General features: G+C 46.2%; 4 protein-coding genes across 4 annotated transcripts; 3 read left to right on the plus strand and 1 right to left on the minus strand.

The window, feature by feature from the left end:
- Window positions 1–1,253: 1,253 nt before the first annotated feature.
- On the plus strand, window positions 1,254–2,576 carry LOC108088810. The gene has a single exon (XM_017186780.2). The coding sequence runs from the start codon at window positions 1,904–1,906 to the stop codon at window positions 2,519–2,521; it is 618 nt and encodes a 205-aa protein (XP_017042269.1). The 5' UTR covers window positions 1,254–1,903; the 3' UTR covers window positions 2,522–2,576.
- LOC108088811 lies at window positions 2,562–3,165 on the plus strand. Its single transcript, XM_017186781.2, has one exon. The coding sequence runs from the start codon at window positions 2,610–2,612 to the stop codon at window positions 3,138–3,140; it is 531 nt and encodes a 176-aa protein (XP_017042270.1). The 5' UTR covers window positions 2,562–2,609; the 3' UTR covers window positions 3,141–3,165.
- Window positions 3,166–3,177: 12 nt separating this feature from the next.
- LOC108088808 lies at window positions 3,178–4,127 on the plus strand. The gene has a single exon (XM_017186779.1). The coding sequence runs from the start codon at window positions 3,286–3,288 to the stop codon at window positions 4,111–4,113; it is 828 nt and encodes a 275-aa protein (XP_017042268.1). The 5' UTR covers window positions 3,178–3,285; the 3' UTR covers window positions 4,114–4,127.
- Window positions 4,128–4,630: 503 nt separating this feature from the next.
- LOC108088758 lies at window positions 4,631–5,579 on the minus strand. The gene has a single exon (XM_017186706.1). It carries the CDS (start codon window positions 5,528–5,530, stop codon window positions 4,955–4,957), a length of 576 nt encoding a protein of 191 aa, XP_017042195.1. The 5' UTR covers window positions 5,531–5,579; the 3' UTR covers window positions 4,631–4,954.
- Between the last annotated feature and the right edge of the window lie 16,760 nt (window positions 5,580–22,339).

Genomic DNA, 22,339 nt, shown 5'->3' on the forward strand with positions numbered 1-22,339 from the left:
TTCCTGGGCCACTTGTTGTCCTCCTGTGATTCGCCCGTCATCTGCAGTCCGGAAACTGGAGTGCGTCATCTCTCCGCATTTGTTTGCTGTTATTATTAAGATGTATGGATCCAGTGCTCGTCCGTGGTTAACCATTAGCTTTATTTCGATTGACTTTTTTCTTAGTTCCTTGCCTAATTGATTTCGATGGAATCGGTTGATTTCGGAGCATATTCGGCAACTAAGGCTCCCAGTCCTGACAATGCTCCATCAGGCAACACGATTCGCAGCAGCGATTGTGGATCTTTTTATGCATTGGCAATGTGTCAGCGGCAGGAGAGTCGAAGCCAAGCAAAGCCAGGGCTGTCATCACCTGGGAAGCCCGGGAACAAGAAGTGCCGAAGGCATCGTCAGCTGTAAATCATGTGACATGTATTAAAATTACAATGAAGCCGGCACAAAGGCCGCTCGATGGATGGGGACGGGTGGCGAGGGGCGAGGGGCAGCAGGGGAAGTACCGGCGACATCAGCGCCAGCAGCGAAGAATGGCGAATGGTTAGATGGAATTGTAATTTCAGCCTGAATATGTGCCAGAAGGGTTTCTGCTCGGGAATGTCATTCACTGGCAGTTTTGGCATTTTCCCGACTTAATTCGTTTCTTTTCTGTCGGCCTTTATATCGGCCACACAATACACCTGCGCTACACACTCGGCTGTCACTCCGTTTCCCAAGACGCATGCTGTGGGTGCTCCAGCTTTGCCGAGCAAATACACCCCCTTTATTATTGTAATTCAATAAACGGAGCCAGGGAAGGACCACGGGCCACACTCGGGCCGATGCCTCTCATAAAATGGAGTTAAATCAGAGAAATTGTCATCCCAGCGAAATTGAAAGTAAATTCGTTCCTGCGCCTCTTCTCCGACTCCCTTGTTTTATTGCTGCAGCCCTTTCTATTGCTGCAACCCCAAGGACAGACATGTAAATCAATTTGTCGAATCTTTTCTTTTTATTTTTGTTAGTCTCCTCTAAACGAGGGCCTCCACTGGCACGTAGTTGCTGCAGTGAAATCGATGTACGGATTGCACGGCGGATGTGGAACATCATCATCGTATTAAAAGCTTTATTTTGTCCTTCCATTTTTTTCGTTTCAAAGAAATTAAGAAAGTGTTCTAAGAAAAGAGAATCTGCTTACATTTATTAGGCCTGAGGTTATTACTGAGGAATCCAAAGCGCATTGTTTAGCGTTCACTAAAAAGATTCCAAAAATGTAGACCATTACTTTTTATTCGTCTCGTTTAATACTAACAATGTATTGTAAGCGCAGAAAAAAAAAATATCAAAGCAATCACCGGAAATAGTTTAAAATTTTTTACAACAAGAAGGAAACCTTTTGTTGAGTTGCGATTTTTTGGATGACTTCGGGTTGCGCAGCTAAAACTTATTCAATAGCTTAGTAGATTGTCGGAAATCCTTGCTCACATAAGGGATCTTAAGTTTTATAACGTCACTCACTTCGACAGGCGATTGGAAAGTAAATTCATTGGATATCCGACAGGAATGTTTAATTACTTTGATTGAATTGAAACAAGTTAAACGTTGTTGGCTAGCAAAAGTTGTTCGAAACTTTTTGCAAAAGTTCATGGTGCAGGATTCTAGACCGACGTGACAGGCAAGTATGAATCGCAATACATGTTACCAGAACCGAAAACTGGTTCTCCTATTCGGGCAATAGGTTGAGTTCTGATTTGCCAAATATATTTTAGTTCAACGGCAGTGAAAAGTTTGCCTACTATCCGCTTTCCTTAGTTAGCTGTAATTAAAACGATTTAATTTTTACCCTCTTAAATTCCTTGTGTCGTTGCTGAAAACGTCAGTTGTGTTTCGTTTTGGAAGTCTACAGAAAATATTGAACAAATTCTTTATCATGCGATTGCAGTCGACTTGTGTTGTGCTTTTGATGGTTTCGGGGCTCTTGGATCAAGTTCACTCCCAGTCTATACACAGCTCGGGAAACTGCACCTTTCTGTATAATACGCCTATGCAGTTCGTGTGCCGGGACATCGTGCCAAGGGATATGTACCTCATGTTCCATGACAATCGAGCACCTGCCGGCACGAATTTCAGCGTGTGGGAGGGCCATGATTCCGAAAGCGGCGAGACGATCGTAATGGTCTCGTTCTACACCAATCAATTTTCGCCGTACAGGAAAATCTGGCTGCAAGGAAGCGATCAATGGGCAGGCTTCTACTTCCTAATTAACAAGAAAAACACCACCGACGCAATTTGGCTCACACGTTCGACGATTCACTGCTTTCCCTTCAGTATGCGGTATCCAATGGAGCTCAAACGGTTCTGCCTCGGCCGAGCCTTCAGTACCGACGGAGAAGACGTTGCCAAGAAGCCCGTCTTGCACTATGGGGATATCAGGTATAAACAAACGGAACCAATGAGCAATGGCGCCGTCGCATTCAGTCTGCCTGCCGCTTATGCAATGATATTTTTTAGTTTTGTACAAGAAATCCTGTTTCAATTTTGGAACTAATTACAAATTAAAAGTAAGGCACAGTGCTTTCTGCACTTTAAGCCATGACTTATAAGTCAGTTGTAGACGAAATACAACTCAGACAGCCATGACATGGAGTGTGTGGCTAGTGCCTCTCGCCTGTTTCCTGACCTCCTCCGAAGGCTCCTTCGAGTCCTGCGAGTTCATGCTCGAAAACAGGCTCCCTTTTACCCTGGCCTGCGAGGCCAAATACTCCACCGAGCTGAAGCTGAGCTACCGGGACATCTGGGTCGAGGCCAACACGAACTACTGGCTGTGGTGGAGGCGGGACCCGACGCTCCAGCTGCTGATCTCCTTCTTTGAGTCCCCAATTTCCCCCTGCACCAACGTCAGCCTGAGTCTGAACTGCCTCCACTGCTCGAACTCCCAGGAGCCCGGCATCCACATCCTGCCCGAGAGCATCCACTGCTTCGGCTTCTCGTTCTCCTACGTCCAGGAGCTGATGAAGCAGTGCGGCATCTCGCCGGCCACGAAGCTGGACCACGTCGCCATTCACTACGCGCGGCGGGTGCCGAGCCGGGAAATCCCCTCCAGAGCCACGCGAACTACCGCTTGGACCGCGGTGCTCAGGAACCTTTGTAGGAGTGGTAGGTGGTAGGTGGTAGGGTGTTGAACGCCAATGCCAGGGGCAACGGGAGAAACTCCTGTCAAGCGGGGGACAAGCGGTCGGAACCGTTTTTATTCTCCTGGAAATTCCCATCAAATTTTTCGAAAATGATCAAAGAATCATTTGCCTATAAGCAATGCCAGTGCGCCTCTCAAGCGCACGAAGTCTGAATAACAAGTGGATCGACTTCCCGCCGCTCCATCCCGCCCAGCCTCCTCGGCATGTCCTGCGGCCGGCCCGCAGGGCTCCGAACTCCCCACCGCACTCCCCACCGAACTCGCCACCGAACTCGCCAACGAACTCGCCACCGAACTTGCCACCAAACTCGCCACCGAAGTCGCCGCCGCTCCGCAGTCACCGTGCGCTCAAGCTACCGCTCCCGTTTCGGCTGCTCCGGGTCGTGCTCCTCATCCTGCTGCTGCTCCTCCTCGGAGCCTCTCCGACCGCATGCAGGTACCAGAACTGCTCCTTCCTCGAGGGCTACATCCTGCAGTACGTCTGTAACAGCGAGTACGTTGAGAATATCCGGCTGCAGCACAAGGACCGCATCCCGGCCATCGGCACGCCGTACGCCATCTGGCGGCGCTCCGACAGCAACGACCCCAACTACCTGCTCATCTCGTTCTACGACTCGCCGCTCTTCAGCTGCTACACTGTGGTCATGAGCGACGGCCAGTTCTACTGCGACGGGCACAACTTCGTGGAGCCGAACACGGAGGCCGCCCAGCTGCACTGCATCAACTTTCCGTTCCAGTACGCCACAGACCTATACGATGCGTGTGCCAGGACCCCCTGCCCGGCGAACTCGCCGCCCCTCTCGACGGTGATCGCCTACATGAAGGAGAACATCCAACGGACGAACGAGGCGGCCCCGCGGTTGCAGCGCCCAGCGGCTGTTCCCTTCATCCTGCCCCTGCTCCCCTTTCTCCTATCGCGATATTTTGGTATTTTACTATGTCAATAAAATGGTTCCGAGTAGTTACTCTGTCGGTCACTGTGGGCCACACTGTGTGGCGCCTCAAGGCGCCCAGTCCGCTCCCCCTTCCCCACATTAACCCCTGATTGCATGCATTATCTCGAAGCTGCTTATTTTACTCGGGTAAACAAAATGGGCGGGCAGTTCAGCTGAGTCCATTGTAGTTGGCCAGCTGGCTGGCTGCCGCTGTTGTGGCATGAAATTTTAGACATCCCAACAATGGCAGCCAAATGCAGGCACGGACAGCCGCACACACACACACACACCCGCCCACACACAGGCCCGGCTTACTGCCATTTTCACGCACACCAACTTTGGTGAGGTGGATGGGGAGTGGGTGGTGGGGCATCACATTTCATTGTCGTCATTGTCATTGGCGTTGGCGTAATTTATGGCCTTATATGGACTGCCGCCATATTGGCCTTTGCAGGCCCCACCGATCCCAAAAGTCTGCGGGGGAGTAGTTCAGCAAGGACTTTAAGCAGAAGTCGTTAATTTCATAGTGTTTAAGGGGCTGCGATACAAATCGTGTGAGCAGTGCGAAAGTGCTCTTATGTTTATTGACTGACGGAGGAGCTCGGCACAAATCACTTTGGAACAATTTTGAGCAGGGTGCGGAAGAGCTCTTTCCTCTGCCCTCCCTGCGATAATGCGGTCTGCGGCAGTCGAGCCGAGGATCCCTCAATCCCTTTGACCCTTCCTTTGAGGTCGCCCATACTCTTGGCCTTCTCCAGCCTGCGCACTATGTGGAGGAGCACGAACATGGAACAGAAACGCATGTTTCACCAGACTTCGGGTGGACTTAAATTTTGAATATACCAGTTGACAGCTATATCACATTTGAAAGCAGGACAATCGGAAGGCAGGCAAGCAAGGTCCATGAAGCTTGTCTTCCAGCAGCAGAACCATGTTTCGGAGCTCCCAGTTCTGACTTGGAGGCGTAGTGTATCGCAGCCTCTCCCTCGCACTCACACACACGAAAGTTGGCAATCCTCGGCGTAGTGCACTCGTACAGCAAATCGTCCACATAGCTCCAGATGTTCCGGTGACAGAATATCTGGGAGTCGGGTAACCTCAAAGGCGATTCACTGTCCCCGCAAAACAATTCGAGATCTGCGCTCATCTGGATCGTACTGTTGCACCTTTGAACCGGAGAGTCGTTGAAGCACACCAGCAGGGAATAGAAGCCATCCTGGATCTGGTAGAACACCTTGTAAGGTGCGTTGACTGAGGTCAGACTGTCCCTGTACTTCAAGAAGAGATCGATGTTGTAGACACCTCCGCAGAGCAGTTCGAAGCGCGCATTTTGGATCAAGGAGCAGGAGCGCTCGTCCTTTAAGGTAACTGACTGCTGTAAAACCGCCACGATTACAAATGCCCACAATAGAACCAAATTATACATCATTCAATTTATCATATCAACTTGAAATTACTTTGAAAGTCAACTATGTATGTTTACGGCAAACAGGGGTGTAGAAATAGGTACCGCCTAATTTCAGCCCGATAGAGAACGAATTCAGAATGCTTATCCAAACATTCACACTCAAATGCCGCTGCACATTGAATGTCAGCCTGAAATACGTCGGCGATGAATATCATATTTGAAATAAGGGAAAGCAAAGCGACGAGCTTCCCGCTGTCGAGTCTGTATTATCATCATTAGTTCCAACGGGGCCCAAACAAAGCCCTTCCTTTCACGCGCATGTCCTGATTTTCACGCATGGCTGATAATGCACACACACGACGAATCATTCCCAAACAGGATATAGAAAGGGCAGGGCGAGCTAAGTGCGCATTTGCGTGCGACTTTTCGTGAATTCCCTTTTTATTTTCGGAGCAGCCTTTCACTTTTACCTGTACACAAGTAGTCCATAAATATGCATCGACATGAGCTAGCAGAGGCTGAAGTGCTAGGTAAACATAAATATTGCGATCATATATTAGGGTCAAAGTTAAAAGCTCGGCCCTTTTGAAGTTCTAAAAGCACCGAGTTGGTTAGATTTCGCTGCAAACCTAAATCTTTCACATGCAAAAATAATAATTGATGCTTTCCTTTTGTAATTTCATTTAACTTTGATTGAATTAAAAGTCGTAAAAAGGTACGTTCCCCATAACGGACCCAAATTTAGTTTGGCCAACCCCGCAGCCCTGTCCCCTCCATTCCAGATGTTCATGCGTCCTGCCCTTCGTCCCTCGTCGACGCTTTTTGAGCAATTAAAATTTCTCTGTGCTCTGTGTGCCATTTTTGTTATTGCCGTGGCTCTGAATGCATTTTTCAACGCTGAATGTTTTCTCTTTTTCTTGCTTTTCGTTTTGTTTGCTTGTAAAATAAAAATTACGTATACGCCAACAACTTCAAATGGCGCAACATGGCGTATGCGTGATGTTGTTGCCCCCACTGCCATATTTCGCTGCACACCGGCTGCCATTTCCGCAGCAAACAAAAGCAAACAGAGCGAATGGCAGATACAACAGCCGCCCACTCCCCCTCGCTCGGAAGGACCGCGCATATCTATAAAATACGCAATTACAACATGTTGCCGCAGTCGTCCTTCCCCAGTTCCCCAGTTCTCGCCGCCGTGGCTCTCTTTATGAATTTATACATAACCCGCCCGGCGAGGCCCTGCCCCACCACACGCCCCGCAGAGTGCACTCGCTTTGTTGCATCCACTCAGCAGTTGCCATTAGCGGAGTGCGCTGCGAGTGCGATTCAAAAGCACACATCTTTGATATGGTAATGCTTAGGGCTTCTAAGCGGTTTCCGCGGTGCGAGTGTATATTCGGAGATCAAATCCGAGCCGGATCTCGGCAGTCGTGGAATTATCCAATCTCCGCTCGAGTTAAAGATCCTTCTCCGGTGGCAAGCTTTCGTTCTCTTCCCTCAGGTGACCCCGACGGGAAGAATGCTCGGCTCTGCCGCATCGCTTCAAAACCCCTCCACCATTTCAGGACAATCCCTGGCAAACTGCTCTGGCGAAGCTCGTTAGGAATTGGTTCTGTGCCGGGCTCCTCTTCGCCTTTTATTGTCACTAGTTTTGTTTTTGTGCAGTCAGTTACAAATGGCAAGTGGCACACGTGGAGCTGAAAGGGTTCGCAGGACGACAAGGCAGAGCCGGCAGTCCGTGAGTTATGCCCTGCGATATGCGCGAACTAAGTTAGTTTTGTATATTTTATGTGGAGTTAAGCGTTTTGCATACTGCATCTCGGTGGGCGGAGCAATAACTGAAACAGGTGTCGAGAGGGTCGCGGAAACCCCGGCAAAAATAGCTTTGCGAGAGGACGACGGTGGAGTGGAGGGCTTCAACCTTTCAGCACATGATTGTAGTGCTTAATTGGCATCAAGTGTTGTTGGCTGGTCCCCATCAAGTTGCTCGGTATGGTTTACGGATGAAAGAGGTGCCAGGCGTGGATTTTTTCAATGCATCCATTAATAGGGACTTAAGCTTGGTTTCAGGCTTCAGAAAAAGGTAATGTCGTACATAAAAATCGTCGAACTACTCTTATCGGTTTTGATTTGTACTCCGTTGCCCAACAGAAATCTTTGGAAGCCCTGCAAGCGCGATAAATTAAAACAGTAAAGCGAACACAGAGGCGAAAAATATTAAATCTTTTCAAGTGCAACCCCCCAGTGGGTCGGAGAGCGGGGAAAGAGCGGGAAAACGAGTAGTACATGAAGTAATTGGAGCAATAAAACCAGAAACCGTGTGAATAAAAATAAAGGAGAGCTTCGACGACGACCGTGCTCTGGATACAATGATGTGGCTGCAAGGAGGCGGACTGGCAGCTCCTGGCTGCATCCTGGCAGGTAGTAAAGTAACAGGAATCAAAATAATAAATCAAAATTGTGTGAGCTTGTGCTGCAGCACCAGCCAACAGTTGGCAGGCGCCTCCTGCAGCTCCCTTTTCCTCTTGGCCAGGAGTTTGCCAGCTGTACTGCACTGGCATGCCGAGGGGACCCACCTCCCCCTTCTTCGCCCCTCGGAGCTGAGGGCGTGGTACGTTGAAAAGAAATGCAGTTCTTCGTCGTGAGGGAATCTCTGGTCACGCATCCTCTGCACACATGAACTAATTTAAGATATAATCAATTGCAGTTTGACTATTTTAACATTTCTGTATGCCTCAAGTAGCCACATATTCTGATGGCACTATATATGGTTTACTTAAACTTTGTTGGTTTAAATGTGATTAGTCGGACTGCGCCACAACAATCAAACATTTTAAACAACTTTACCCCAAAGAAAAGAAACGCTTGGATTTCCTTTGCTCTATTGCATTCTTAATAAAAAGGAATATATAAATAGTAAGTGTTCAAATCTAATAATGACACACATTTAAGTAGTTGAATTTTTTACGTGTAGCGTGCCCTTCTGCGCAGTGGACCCCACACAAGCTTTAAGTTGTTCGAAATTGCAAATAAAATAAGCGTGGGAAGGAGGAGCAGAGCGCAATGCTGCCACTGCAAACTGTGGCATTTGATTTACGCTTGCAATTGCTGGAAGCTCTTAAATAGTGCAGCTCCCGTGTTGGGAGCCCTTGCCCCCTCCTCGGCGGTTCCCTGTTAATGATCAAGTGGCATCCTGACTTGCGTCCCGCTGAGGAGGGGAGATAGCGGTGGCTGCGGTTGCTGGCAGCTGAAAGTGGTCGGTTTGTTGCCCCAGACCACTTTGAGGTTGGCTCCGAAATAGCGCGAAATAGCACGAAATAGCGGGGAAGCTAATGGCGTGTGGAAATCAATGAGAGTCAACCCGGATTTTTATAATTTATGGCGAGTCACACTCCATAAAATGGAAATCAAGTGGCTGAGGAGCGCTGAAATTACGCAAAAAACACTGGAATGCCGGCACTTTCGCTCTCTGTCCACTCGGAATGCTTTTAATAATTTCCCAGGCATAACGTTTCGATTAACCAGCCGCGGAGCTCGGATCCCTGGGGTATTTTGTTTCAATGGCGCTCCTCGAAATTCCGACCGGCACTCCCCGGTGAAAATTAGCGTGTTTCGCTGCTCGGCTTACCGCTCATTCGGTGGAACGGAAGCCCGATGCCTCTCATATCGGAAACGGTCGGCCTTTGGCTTGGTGTCAGCCGCTTGTTTAATTACTAGCCAGCCGCCTGACGGGCGAAATTGGGTCAGGAGCAGAAAGTAATGCGGAGTGTTGCATAGTTTCAGTTAACGGGCGCATTACGGCTGACAGGCAACAAGCGACAGGCTGGTGGCAACACTCCACATTCAGCTGCATTTGCGAAATCGTCGCAGCACTTAAAACGCCATAAAGTATGCAACAGAATGCAGACAAAGAGCGAACATCGCAACTGTCGAGCGGTTTTTTCCGCCATAATAATTCAAATGAGATTTAAAGTTTCACTCTGTGCCACTCCACCCCCGCCACCCATCGCACCACCCCCTCTGCACCTCTGCACCCCTCTGAAGCCTCTTACCCACCCACAGAGGGCCACAAAGTATGCAACGATTTATTTAAATAACAGAGCCAACGTCTTCCTCAGCTCCCAGTGTTTGTCCTTGTTTGCTTGTGTTTGTTGTGCCGCATTTGCGCAAATGTAAGCACTTCTCCGCGGTGCGTTCCCCGCTTTCTCCGCCTTCCCGGCTCTCTGCTCCTCCGCTCTCCCCGCCAGATAAGCAACACAATGCGCCATTTGCTGGATTTGCGCCTGCGATGGGCGGGATAAGCAGGCAAACAAAAACACAGCGGGCCAAAGAAGCGAGCTTGAGTAAGCACACACGGTGGAACGGCAGGTGCTCCTCGGAGCGCGAACTGCGGGCGGGGAGGTCCCTAATGATGTTGCCAAAACCAACACGGGGATCGTCTTTGTGCGCGGTGGGTGGGAAAGCTCGGCCGACCCAGGGAGGGGCTTTGTTCGGTAAACTTTCGTTCGCATCCAGTTGAGCGACGGGCGATCAACAAATAACCCCATTCCGATTGGCACATTTCTGTGGCTGGGATACTCTGGCGAAATGCGAACGTGAATTAAATTGAACCGCACGCCCGTTTCATAGCCTTCATTGCCGAACCGACCACACCCATAAAAGGGGCGCAACAGAGCCGTAAAACAACATTTCAAACTTAACTTAATTAACAATTTTTATAACCTGCGGGTCGAACTTTTACAGCCGACAAATCCAAAACTCGGCACAAAAATGAAAACGAAACGAAACGAAAAATGGGGCCAGAAAAGGCCAACCAATTTAAGCGGCTTATGGCCCGGGCCCTTCCCCTTGCAAAAACATTTCACCGCCATCCACATCGCGTTGCCTGCCACTCGGCTTGAAGTTCGCCGCGATTTCGGCCAGCAAGAAATGCGCTCCGAAAAAAGTCAGCAGGCGAATGCCGCAATAAATACCGCACAATAAAAGCAAATCTATAAAACACAAGTGAGCAGGACTCGCTCCGGGGAATGGACGAGCAGATACTGTACACCAGATGGGATTGCAGGTCCGTGCAGTCCTCCCAGTCCACGTCCTCGGCTCGGAACCACACGCAAAGCAATCCCGATTCCGGCGCACATTTTTTGTTCAATCGATTTTTGCTAGCTCGCCCGGCTTCCTTTTTTGCATACTTCACACCATTGACGGGCCGCAGGCGTTGGGCCGCCCTTCCGTGCGGGGATTCGGGTACCTGTTTCCTTCTGCAATCAGGGAATCGAAGCGGAAACCGAAAATCCCGACACTTTATTTTATTACATTTTAGTGGGGCGGCGCAGCGAACAAAGACTAGGACCAAATACCACGACACGACCATAAAAGCCTGCTGAGATCCTGAAATTGGTTATTCGTCAGTGCTCCGCGACTTATTGATTCATTCACCCGAGGAATGTATGTAAGCTTAGGAACAAGAATTAAGTGGTTGGTAGAAGAGGTTGCCATATAACTTATTCAAAAACAATTGAAACACTTGCTGTGTTTGTTATACTCACCGTAAACTAGTGTTCTATTTTATGTATTTCATTTGTTAAGGTTAGCAAGTTAACTGGTTACACAGATCCGAAATGTGAATCTTCATCGGAAGAGGAATATTTTTATAGATTTTATAGATTATAGATTTCTATCTCGGTACTTTAAATATATTTTCTTGTTTTTAATTGTTGGACACTAAACCCTAGGAGCACATTTTTAGTAGCCCTTTGCTTCCTGTCTGTTTGAGGGTCCTACTTTCCGCCCTTGGACACGAACGTGGCTATAAAAATGGCGCACGTCGTTGGTCATCGATCTAAAACTAATTAGCAGTAAGTTGCACTCTTTCGGGCGAAGGCGAGGGCCAAGCCTCGGAGTCGTGACCTCGAGCGGACCCTTAACCGGGATTTCCGAGGCGAGTGGTCCCACTGTGGCACTCAACTAGTTTCCGTTATAATTGCAGCAGACACATAAATAGTAAACTGCAATAAAATGCGACCGGTAGAGGGAGTGGTCATAAAAGGGGGGCCATCAAAAAGTTGGTAGTAGCGCTTTTGGCATAAAATAAAAGCAAAATGTTGTAAAACGATTGCAAAGTGAGATTGGAAATTACCGACACATAGACACACACACTCCCTCAGACACAGTGGCTGGCAGAAGTGTGCGCACATTCAGCAAACACAACACACTGGCGCAGATGAACGTGCAAAAATTACAACAGCCCGACATGCAAACACTGCAGGCCAAGGGGTGGGGGTGTGTACGAAAAGGGGAATGGAGAGGGGGCAAAGGGTGGCTGGGTGGCAGACACTTTGCACATTACAATGCAATTATTTCGGGCTGCTTGAACTGGAAGCAACCACCAGTCCATGACGTGCACTGATTGCCACAGTTGTGAAGTAGCAGGCGTCCATCCCCCGAGCTGGAAATCAAGACCCTTGGCAGGACCCACATACTTACACCCACCCATCCCCTCACCCACCAGCACACCCACACGAAGGGTTAACGATCGACGGGAAATTAAAGCGAGGCGAAAGGCTTCCCCTGCCATTTTCCTGAGCGGAGGCATACTTGCATCAGGCACTGTACGACGGCACCAGCTACCAGCTACGAGCTACCAGCTACAGTTTCTGCACTCTGAACTTGACTGACGTCCTGAAGAGCGGCTCGACTTGACTTCCCCCTGAACTGAACTGAACCGAACCGAACTACCGAACTGAACCCAAGCCCAAGCGATCCGGGCTCAACTGGATGAGCTGGCCGTATCGCGTGCCCGAAATAATTTTCGGAAAATGCCTCGTTAATGTTTCTATTAACGGATTAGAGAGCGCAGCGAGCGGTGGTCACGTCAATCAGGCACGAGCGAAGGAAGAGCTCAGGACCAGGACTCACTGGCAAAAGCTGGGCCCCTTGTTGACTTTCCACGTACGTCAGTCACCCAGTCAGTCACTCAGCCAGTCAGTCAGTCAGCCTGATGCGGATTCGGATTATACTGCGATGATGTTCTTGCACTTTTTCAGCCTTAGCCACACGTTAGTGCGGCGCCCGTTTGTTCTTGCTGTTAGCACATTGACACGTTTTGCATAAATTTGCATTCAAATATGTCACGGCGAGTGGTCCGGGGATCGGGGCTACGCTCTTCGTGTCTGATTGAAGGCCGCTGGGCCTCGGGAGAGTCTGAAAAAGAGTCGAAATTATAATAATATCCAAGTTTGGCATGTTGCATGTAGGGCATTACGCGAAATTGCTGATACGGAGTTTGTGCCTTAGAAGGCGGATCTGGGTGTTGGTTGATTCCATGTCCAGATTGCAGGCCAATGCAGAGAGCTCGTTAAGCTAAGAGGGAGATTAACAAACATTAAAAATGACCATTACGCAAATCCCTGAAAAATTAAAGTTCCTCTTAAGAATTAAAGTTCCTCAAAGTAAGTTGCAGAGTGTTCAACGCAACTAAACATGGTTTTAAAGCATACTCTTCGACACCTAATTAGGTGGTTTGATACCTTTCGTTAGATACCTTTCTGAATATCACCCTTTTGGGATCAGAGAAACTGCTGAGGACATTTAAGGACCTGTATAGGAATCTGGGTTCCAAAAGAGCCCAATGCACTTTGTGGAGCCAAGGGCGCGGTGTCGGCGGCAGCAGCGAAACGGGAAAACATTTGCATACTTTTTGGCAGTTTTAAATTATTCAAAGAGAGCACACAAAAGCCGAGCAAAACGGGCACTGCAAAATGGAGAAAGGGCGCCTGGGGGGTCAAAAGCCGACAGTGCCGCCCGACCGTTGGTTGTGACAATTAAGCTGCACTCAAATTGCTTTCGGCCGGCTCCCTTTCCCCCCTTGCCCCTTTGTCCTCCCTCCGCTCCACTCGTCATTGGTTGTGCGCCCGTAAATATGCAACAAGATTTTTATTTAAATGCCACTCCATTTTTAAATCAAATCCCGACACCAGGCCGCGAGCCTCTGCACCCGCTTTGTCCCTCGTTCGCAGCCCGCTTTTGTTTTCCGGCTTTTCTCTCTGTTGTCCTCGTTGCTTTTAATTTTCATCTTGTTTACTTTAACGTCATTTTCAACTCTTCGGTGTTTTCTTGAGCACTTTTCGCACGCCCTTTCCCCGCCTTCCCTCGCTCCGCGGACCCATTGTGCCATCTTGGTCCTCGTCATTGTCGCTCGTGTGTGTCCTGTTCGCCTTGGCTGTCGCCTCAGTCGCTCTTGCTCCTTGCTCCTTCGCTGCTCGCTCCTTGCGCTGCTCGTGAAGTGGCACTCATCCGCACTTTTAAGCCCTACTGAATTCCTTTTATCCCTAAAATAAATATCTTCATCCACAGCAGTGTTCCGTGCTTCCTCCCCGGCTGCCGCTCCCAGCGATCCTGCCGGAGGTCCTCGGTCGGGGCATTGTCTGTCTGCCGACTGCCACCTCTTCAGTCGCCTTGCTGCAGGCTCCTCTTCATCATCTTCTTCATACTTAAGAGCTCTAAAAGATTTTTAATAGAGTTCTCGGGCGACACTTTCGATTGTCTTTGCGTGAGACTTGTGTGGAAATTAAGCCTGAAGTGCTCAGTCGCAGCGATGAGCAGGCGAACTGATTTCCCCCGCCCACTCCGCCCACTTTCCCTCTCACGCATTAGCGTCCTGCCGGGCTGCCAGATTTAAACAGTCATCTGCTGTCCAGGACCTGGCTGCCACCCGCCCCTGACCAATTGACGTAACGCTTATCCCGATTTCTTCGCCCCTCATTACCCCTTTCGCACGTCCTTCACACACAGCAACGACATTATAATGATGACAGTTCGGGGGGACAGGACTCGATTTCGGCTCTCGATGTCTGCTGGGGAAATCAGGAAAGCACAAAATGCCAATGAAGAAACAAAGCGAGGGAAGCAGAGCGAAATACAAATCAAATGTACCGCAAAACTGAATGAAGTCAACAAAGGATGCCAACTCCGGACTAATGGACTGGGAGACAGATAGACCGGGAGACAGGAGCAGGACATGCGATGGAGCGAGGAGCGGGGCAGCAGGGAGCTGGGAGGAATTGCCCCCAGGGTCGAGTGAGAGTGACAAATAAATTGGCGATTCCCATGGGTACACAGCTACAGGACTGCAATCGATGGACGGGAGGAGGCGGGCTGCATTGTCAAATGCTCACTTTTCATTGTCCTTGTGTGCGGGTGTGTGTGTGTATGTGTGTGTGGCTGTTACGAGATTGTTAAGCACATAAGTTGAAATATTCCGATTGAGTAACTTTCATTATTGCAACAACAACGGCCAGGACAACAACAAAGTGCCCATTTTGTATAAATAAAACAATGCCAACGATTTCAACTCATTTAAATTCTGTGCCATAATAAATTTGCCTGCATAATTTCTATAGATACGACAGCTTCCCATCCCTTCCCCTCGCACCCCGAACACCCTTTGTCGAGGCAGGACATTGTTTAGTTTGTTTAGTGTAGACTTCAAAGTGCCTGACTGAATTTTCAATATATTTTCTGCATTTTAAATGATTTCCATGTCACAAATTTGTGTGCATTTCTAGCCGGCCTGGGGAGCTGAAGGGAATCGCAGAGCAAGTTGGTTTTGGGTTATTGGTTTAAGCACTCTGCCAAATTCCAGGACGGCTCTGCCTTTAAGTTGGCGTTCCATGGCCGTAAGTCACCGATTGCAAATTACTGGTCTGCTTCGAACTCCGTCGGGGATTCGGGGGCGACTAATTAAAGGGCTTAAAGCGCGCTCTTCCCGACGCCTCGGTGTTCGGTTTAGAGACGTGGCTGTTGTCCAGGACCTCGGAAAGGACACTCTGCCCGAACAACTGGAGGCGGGTGGAGCAGCAGTGCTGCGCTCGCTGTGATTTAATTAATTTCAATGCATAACGTCAACTCCGAAACCGGAACCCAAACTCAAAACCTAAAACCCGTAGAGCCCGTAGAGCCGTAGAGCCGTAGAGCACCGAACCCGGCCAGTCAAACTTGACACCGAATGCCGGGTACGAGAAAGAGACAGATGTAGAGGAGCAGAGGGAGATGTGGTGGCAATGACTGGCCGGGAAACGGCCATTCCGAAGGCAGGCGAGAACTGAACTGGAAAATTAAATCGAGTATAATTTTTTCGGGTGACACTCTGCTTTAAATTTTGATGGCAACAACAAAAACATTGAAGCCCACAGCAAACTAGGTGATGCGAGATGCCCAAGGAGACCTTTAAGTTTCATTCTTGTATTTCACCCTTACCCTCCGTTCTTCTGGGACGAAAACATTTTTCCGCAACATTGCGTTTTGACTTTAATTAGCATTTTGCTTTTCAAAGGAGAAAAGACGAGAATAGTGGGATGAGTTTTTAGACTTCCAACAAAAAGATGTCGGCCAGCAGAAAAAATTTGCATATTCTTTCTTGAACTACGAACTTCATTTAAAGAGACTAGGACAAGAAATTGCAATTACGATAAAATTGGGAGTACGACTGTTATGTCAACGGTGCTAAATTGAATCATTCCTTTTACATGAAGAACGTATACTTTATGTACAGGAATATCAACACCTCTTTAACGCGAATTGTAACTAAAATAACAAAGTGAGTTAAATGATATAGGGTACTATCAAAACACTTTTCAGAAACTTCTACAGATACAAAAACCATATCTTTGACTTTGATCCAAACATTCGCACAGACATGTGCATAAAAACTAAGTTTTTTTTAGTATAATTTATTAGATGTATCAGAACAAATAAATTTTTACTTTTGTAAAATTAATAACAATTTCAATATCTTTTTTCCAGGTAAGTGTATATCATTGCCAAATATAAATTCCGAGTAAGTAAAAAATGGTAATATCCGAAACTGTGAAGCTCTAATTTTCTTTTGCAAGGGACAACAAGTAGATTTTACTTACATTTTCTGCTGATAAATGTTTCTAGTGGCGTTTTACTTCGAGACGGACGTGGGTCTTGACTGCCGTATTTTAATGAGTGAATTACCCAGAATTTATTTCACACCAGGAAAAAGCTAATTTTACAAAAATTACGTTTTTTTCCGAGGGGAGAATTTGTTTTTTTTTTTTTTATTATTACCTCAGTCCATATCTAAATCCCTCTGACTCTTGACCTTCTTAAAAATACTTTGTTGATTATATCTTTCTTTCGTGTCATTTAGTTGCCAAGTTTATCACCTTAGCATTTGCAATACCCTTTCAAACACTCTTTTAGTTTCTTCAATGAAGCATACATTATTCGTTGTTGTGCTATAAGTAAGAAAATATGATTATGAATACTTCTTATTTTCCGTTTATAAAATTTCTATAAATATTATCCTGAAAAACTACATTTACCCAAAGTGTATGCACGTTTCGGTAAAGATCCAAAAAATTTTGGTAGTCTCATCATCTTTTTGGTCAGCGGTTCTCAGTCGTTGATTTCATTTTTGGGATGGTCGTGAATCTGGTGGTCCAGAAAAGAAGGCAGTGATTTTGTGGGCACACGATTAAAGCTAAATTACTAAGCTTTGGGTCATTAGCGGTGGCTTTTTTTTGCATTTCTCGGCTTGGTATTTGCTCCCAAATCGCTTTATGATTTATAGATGCGTAATTTAAACAAGAAATAAAGTTGGTTTCGGCGAGCCAAAATATATATACCTCAGCAATCACAACTTAATTGTATAAAACGACTTGACTCATTACATTGTCATTTACAGAGAGGCTGTCGAACTAGGTGAATAATTGGAAATACCTTGGCGGACTCATATCCACTTTTTGATTTGGAAAACCGATTCGATCTAAGCAAAAATGTTTTATTACAAAGTTATATATATGGGAAAATAACAGCTTTTTGCAAATCAAGGCTACCGTAACAAGAAATAAATAAAAAAATTTAAAAATATATTTTACACACACCATTGACTCCTAAAAATACCCAAAAATTATAAACCATGTCAGGTGACGATGCACAAGAAGTTATCTGTTACCTCTGTAGAGGAAAAAACACCAACACACTCAAATTAAAACAAGAATATGTCGCTAAAAATGCATAAGGGCTAAACAACATCGAAACTATGACGACTTTTCTATACATTTTCCAAATTTCGACTATTGTTCGTATGGCATTTCCATTATTTCTATATAGATTTTTGGATCTTTCCTATGGCAGCTATATGTTCTACATATATTCTATATATATGTATTCAATGGTTATAAAAAACTTTTGAAAATCATACTCGTGGTATTAAAAACTACGACGTTATAATTTGATTTCCATTATTTATATATATATATTTTTCGATCTTTCCTATGGCAGCTATATGATAGAGTTTTCCGATTTCGATAAAAGACAGAGACAGAGACAGATAATCGACAGAGACAGACATTCGGACAGACGGACAGACGGACAGACGTACAGACGTATTTCGATTCAGATCGTGATGCTAATCAAGAATATATATACTTTATGGGGTCTGAGGTGTCTCCTTCACGGCGTTGCAAACTTCTGGCCTAAATTATAATACTCTTTGCTCTGCAAGGGCATAAAATCAGAAAGGGAAATAATTAGTTAAATTCCTTTGAAATTTGGCCTCACTCCCAAATAAAATGGTATCGGAGTAGATAATATCAGAGTAGGCGGTACCCAAGTCTTTTGTAGCTTCCGTGACTGCTTTCTTACATTTTAACTAACTTATTCTTATACATAATTATACAATATATTTGATCGTTTCGTGAGATTTTCAGAATCGATTTGTAATAAACTTTAAGTTAATTAGTAAAAATGATATACCGTAAAAGCGCTTGCTCTTATAAAGATGGCTATTTGGTTAAAGTTAATTTTTTGTAAAATTCAATTTAAATAATCAATCGAAAATCAATAAATGTTTATCGTCATTGTGAAGTTTAATTAGAACCTATGGAAAAATTGTTAAATTGTTGATGCACTGCATCCAGAGGACACTCTTTAACAATCGTCAAAGAACTCCAACGAAATAAATAATGGAAGTAAATTTATTACCAAATTTAGTTTAAATAACTAATGCACACCTCGTTAGTCTCAGATCTACTCCACTCCAGGGAGGAATTCATCCGCATTGATCAACTGACTTAACAAAATAACAGTTAATTTACTTATTTAATTACATTTATTAACTCCAGATGTCCGTACCGAATCAGGTGACAATGCATTGCATCCTTAAGTGGATTCCCAGTAGAGGGCATCAGTCAGGGAATCTCTGGAAATACTCCTCTAATTTACGCACATACACTAGAAACCGGATACAGTTTCTCAGAGAAACTTCTGCTCAGATCGACTGAAATCAACCGGTATAAGAACCAACGAGAACCACTTGGGACTTGTAGAGACAGCACTACGTTAAACATTTCTATATTGGCTTGGTCTTAGGCTTATGTAATTATCATTACATAAATCAATATCATTATATCAAGATTAAACATTGGCTTTTACATTAACATTAACATTTAGCTTTTAGCTAACAATAATTTAACAATAATCGATTTACATATATCGATTCAGATTTTAATGCTGATCAAGAATATATATACTCTTTTGGGTCTAAGGAGTTTCCTTCAGTGCGGTTTAAAAAAAGCGCTAGGGCCTGTGATTAGATCTCGGGATATAGATAATCCCGTTTAACAAGTTGGAAACCCCTTTGCCACAAGTTGTCTCCAATTCCAATTAAAGCTGGAACATGCTCTGAAGCAAGTAACTCGAATTAGGAAAACCTGTCGCAATATTTCTGCTTTCCAAGGAATAAATTAACGAATGAACGAATTCCCCAACCCCACAAAGACACGCGACTTTCAACGAAATTCGACAAAAGCCAAAACCGTAACAAATCGCATTTAAATTTACCTGCCAGTGGAAGCAGGAGCAGAAATAGAAGTGGACCCGGGTACAGGACCAACCACCGAAAAGGATGCGATAATTTATAGCGTTTCATTTGCTCGCTAGACCCCTCGCGCCCCTGTAAATTCTAATTTAAATTTGGTAGTGTGCCAGTGGCGGTGCGAGTAGCTCAGAATCTCAGAGGGAGGAAAGGAGATGGCCTGCTAACAATAAAAAATATATTTTTATTTATGTGGCTTAATTTGCCGAGCGTGCAGAACATCCGCAGCAACAACTAGCACTGCTGGCTCATTTCGAATTCATTTCCATATCCTAGCAGTCCTTCCTGAATGCGACAAAAAACACAACCCGAGTGCAATTGCCCCTTGCAAGAATTTTTCAAATGTTTTATACACAAAAATGTTCATTCCCTGCTCTTTGTTGCGTACAATTAGTTTGACAACAACAATAACAGTCGCAGAGTGAGTGGGTAACTGCAGTCACATAAAACAAAAGCGAATGACAATTGGAAAAGGACAACGGCAACGGGGCGAGGATGTGGACGAGGACGAGGACGAGGACGAGGACGAGGACGAAAGCGGGAAAAGTCCCTCCACCAAAGGTGACTTTTAATGCCTTTTGTGTTGGTGTTGTTGCCGATGTTGCTGTTGTGATTGCTGCTGGTTTGTCGCAACAACAACGAACACGTGTTAACGGGCGAAGGGGTGACAAATTTAACCCCTTAGTCCCAATTCCAAACCCTTACCCCTCCCCATTCCGCCTTACCTGCATTGCCCTGGCCTCGATTTTGCTTGTGTTCGCTTTTTATTTTAATAGCGGATATTATTGCACGCTACAGCGCAGCTGGTAAAAAAGCAATATTAACAAGCCGGTAAATTGCACTCGGTGATCGCTTCTTTAAGAGGCGGATCTCCAAGCGGAAAACTCGTATGGCGGTTACATTTTTGCATAACGATAGTGTTGTGTGGACCTGAATGATTAGGCATGAGTTATTTAAAGGCCCCTCCGATTCGTTTGGGCTGTCATTTCGTAATCCCATTTCCCTGCTAGCACTCCTCACTGATTGCTAAAACCAACCGTTTTGCACCACCATCCCCTCCCCAATCCCCAATTCCCATCCCATCCGCAGCCAATTCCCGTACAGAACTATAACAATTGAAAAACTGTTGTAATAACAGAACTTTTCTAATCAACCTGCTGGACACACAGACGCCTCCCTTCCGCTTCTCTCCACCAACGGAGCAGCTGATGCCATGTAAGTTTATTAAAATTATGTCCTGCAGATATTTGCAGACACTTGTCGTGAGAGCTCCGGTGCAATGGATGGCATTCGATTGTATCGAAATCAAACGAAACGGACGTGGTGTCGACTAATGTCCAGAATGACAATGGAATCGGAGAGCATTAAAGACTAAGCCGTCCGAGGAGGAGGAGGAGGAGCGGTTGGTGTTGGGTTCAGGGGAAGAACTGTCGAGGCAAACAAAATGGAAATTCAAATGGGAGAACGGAGCTGCAGGAAGGATTCGACTTGCAGAGCCGGAAAAGGGGGAGGTCGGTGGATCAAGGGCGTTAAGCTGACAAATCAAGCAAGCTCGGAACCCCAGCCCACTCCGATCGAATGGAAATGCATTTATTTATAAAGCAAATGACAAAAGTCCCAAGTGCCGGGCAGGAGCAACAGGATGTATCCGTATCTCCATCTCCACTGTAAGAGTGGCGCTCGCCTTCTGCTCGTGTATCCGTATCGCGTACATGGCACAAATGCAAAACTGCATTTGCGTTCTGCCGTCTAACTAGTTACCTATTGGCAGGACACACACGACCCTCTCCGCCCGTCCAGGACTCTTCCCCAGTCTTGTAGCTGTTGGCAATTTTATTGACAACCCAACAGTCGGATGGGGGCGTCGCCAACCCTTTTGCCCGCCGCTCCAACTGAGGCTGATGCTGATGGTGATGCTGATGCTGATGCTGATGCTGATTCCGACGTCGACTGGAACCCCTCCAGTTGCATTTTGTGACAATGTTTATTTAGATTTTGCTGCTGCCAATTGCTGACATTGCAATTTCTATTCCTGCCAGGGACAAACACGCACACTCGTGGATAAACACACTCCCAGATGTGCTGCGTGTGCAATGCGCAGCGTTGCATTTCATTATACACTGGCAAAAACACTGGGTGCCCTGATTAGCGCTGGGGACCTTTAATTCAGTTTGTTCGACTCCTTCTGGGGATCGAAATATCCCCGGAAACCTCTATTTCATATGCATTACGTTAAGCTTTCGCTTTAAGTGCCTTTGCATCTGGTAGTGCATTGCCATCCGCATTTTGCCGGCTCTTTTCGTTTTGCGGTCGGGTGCTGTACTTTTTGGCATTTTAATTTCAAATTGTCAATTGGATTTAAGTACATTCGACAGCAACAGCGCCGGCAGAGCATGTGTGGGCTCGATTCGGCTGTCTGGCAGAGCTGTGATTGCCTTCATCGCTCCCCCAACGCAAATTTCGGAAATTGTTTGCCCATTATCAGGCCAGGGAAACCACAGCACTCACTGGCAGCTTGAGATGACTTCGCTTTATTGGCAACGTTTGTTGGCCATAAAATTTGATTTTAAAATGTGTCAAATGTGCTTTAAATGTGGAGAAATTTGATTACGCTCTTGTTGTTTCGCCTAAACCATCTTGATTGCTTGATCGCCACAGAGAAATTAAGGCATTCTGCCTTGGCTGCTTAGTAAATTTGCTTTTTAAAGGCGGAATTACAGCGACGTTGCATCCAGTGTAAGCACAAATGGAGTTAATCATATTTGGCGTCGAGTTACAACGTCCAAATGTTTTGTTAGGCCATGCCTGCCATTGCCAATCAGTGGATGCTGAATCATAATTTTGAGGCTGGTCTCCGCAGCCATCGATCTGCCGATTTGAGTTTTTGGAGCTGCGGTGCCAGTCGCAGTTTGGATTTGAATTTCCGC

The sequence above is a fragment of the Drosophila ficusphila genome, unplaced genomic scaffold (genome assembly GCF_018152265.1).
Source record: "Drosophila ficusphila isolate 14025-0441.05 unplaced genomic scaffold, ASM1815226v1 contig_106, whole genome shotgun sequence".
Taxonomy (NCBI): Eukaryota; Metazoa; Arthropoda; class Insecta; order Diptera; family Drosophilidae; genus Drosophila; species Drosophila ficusphila.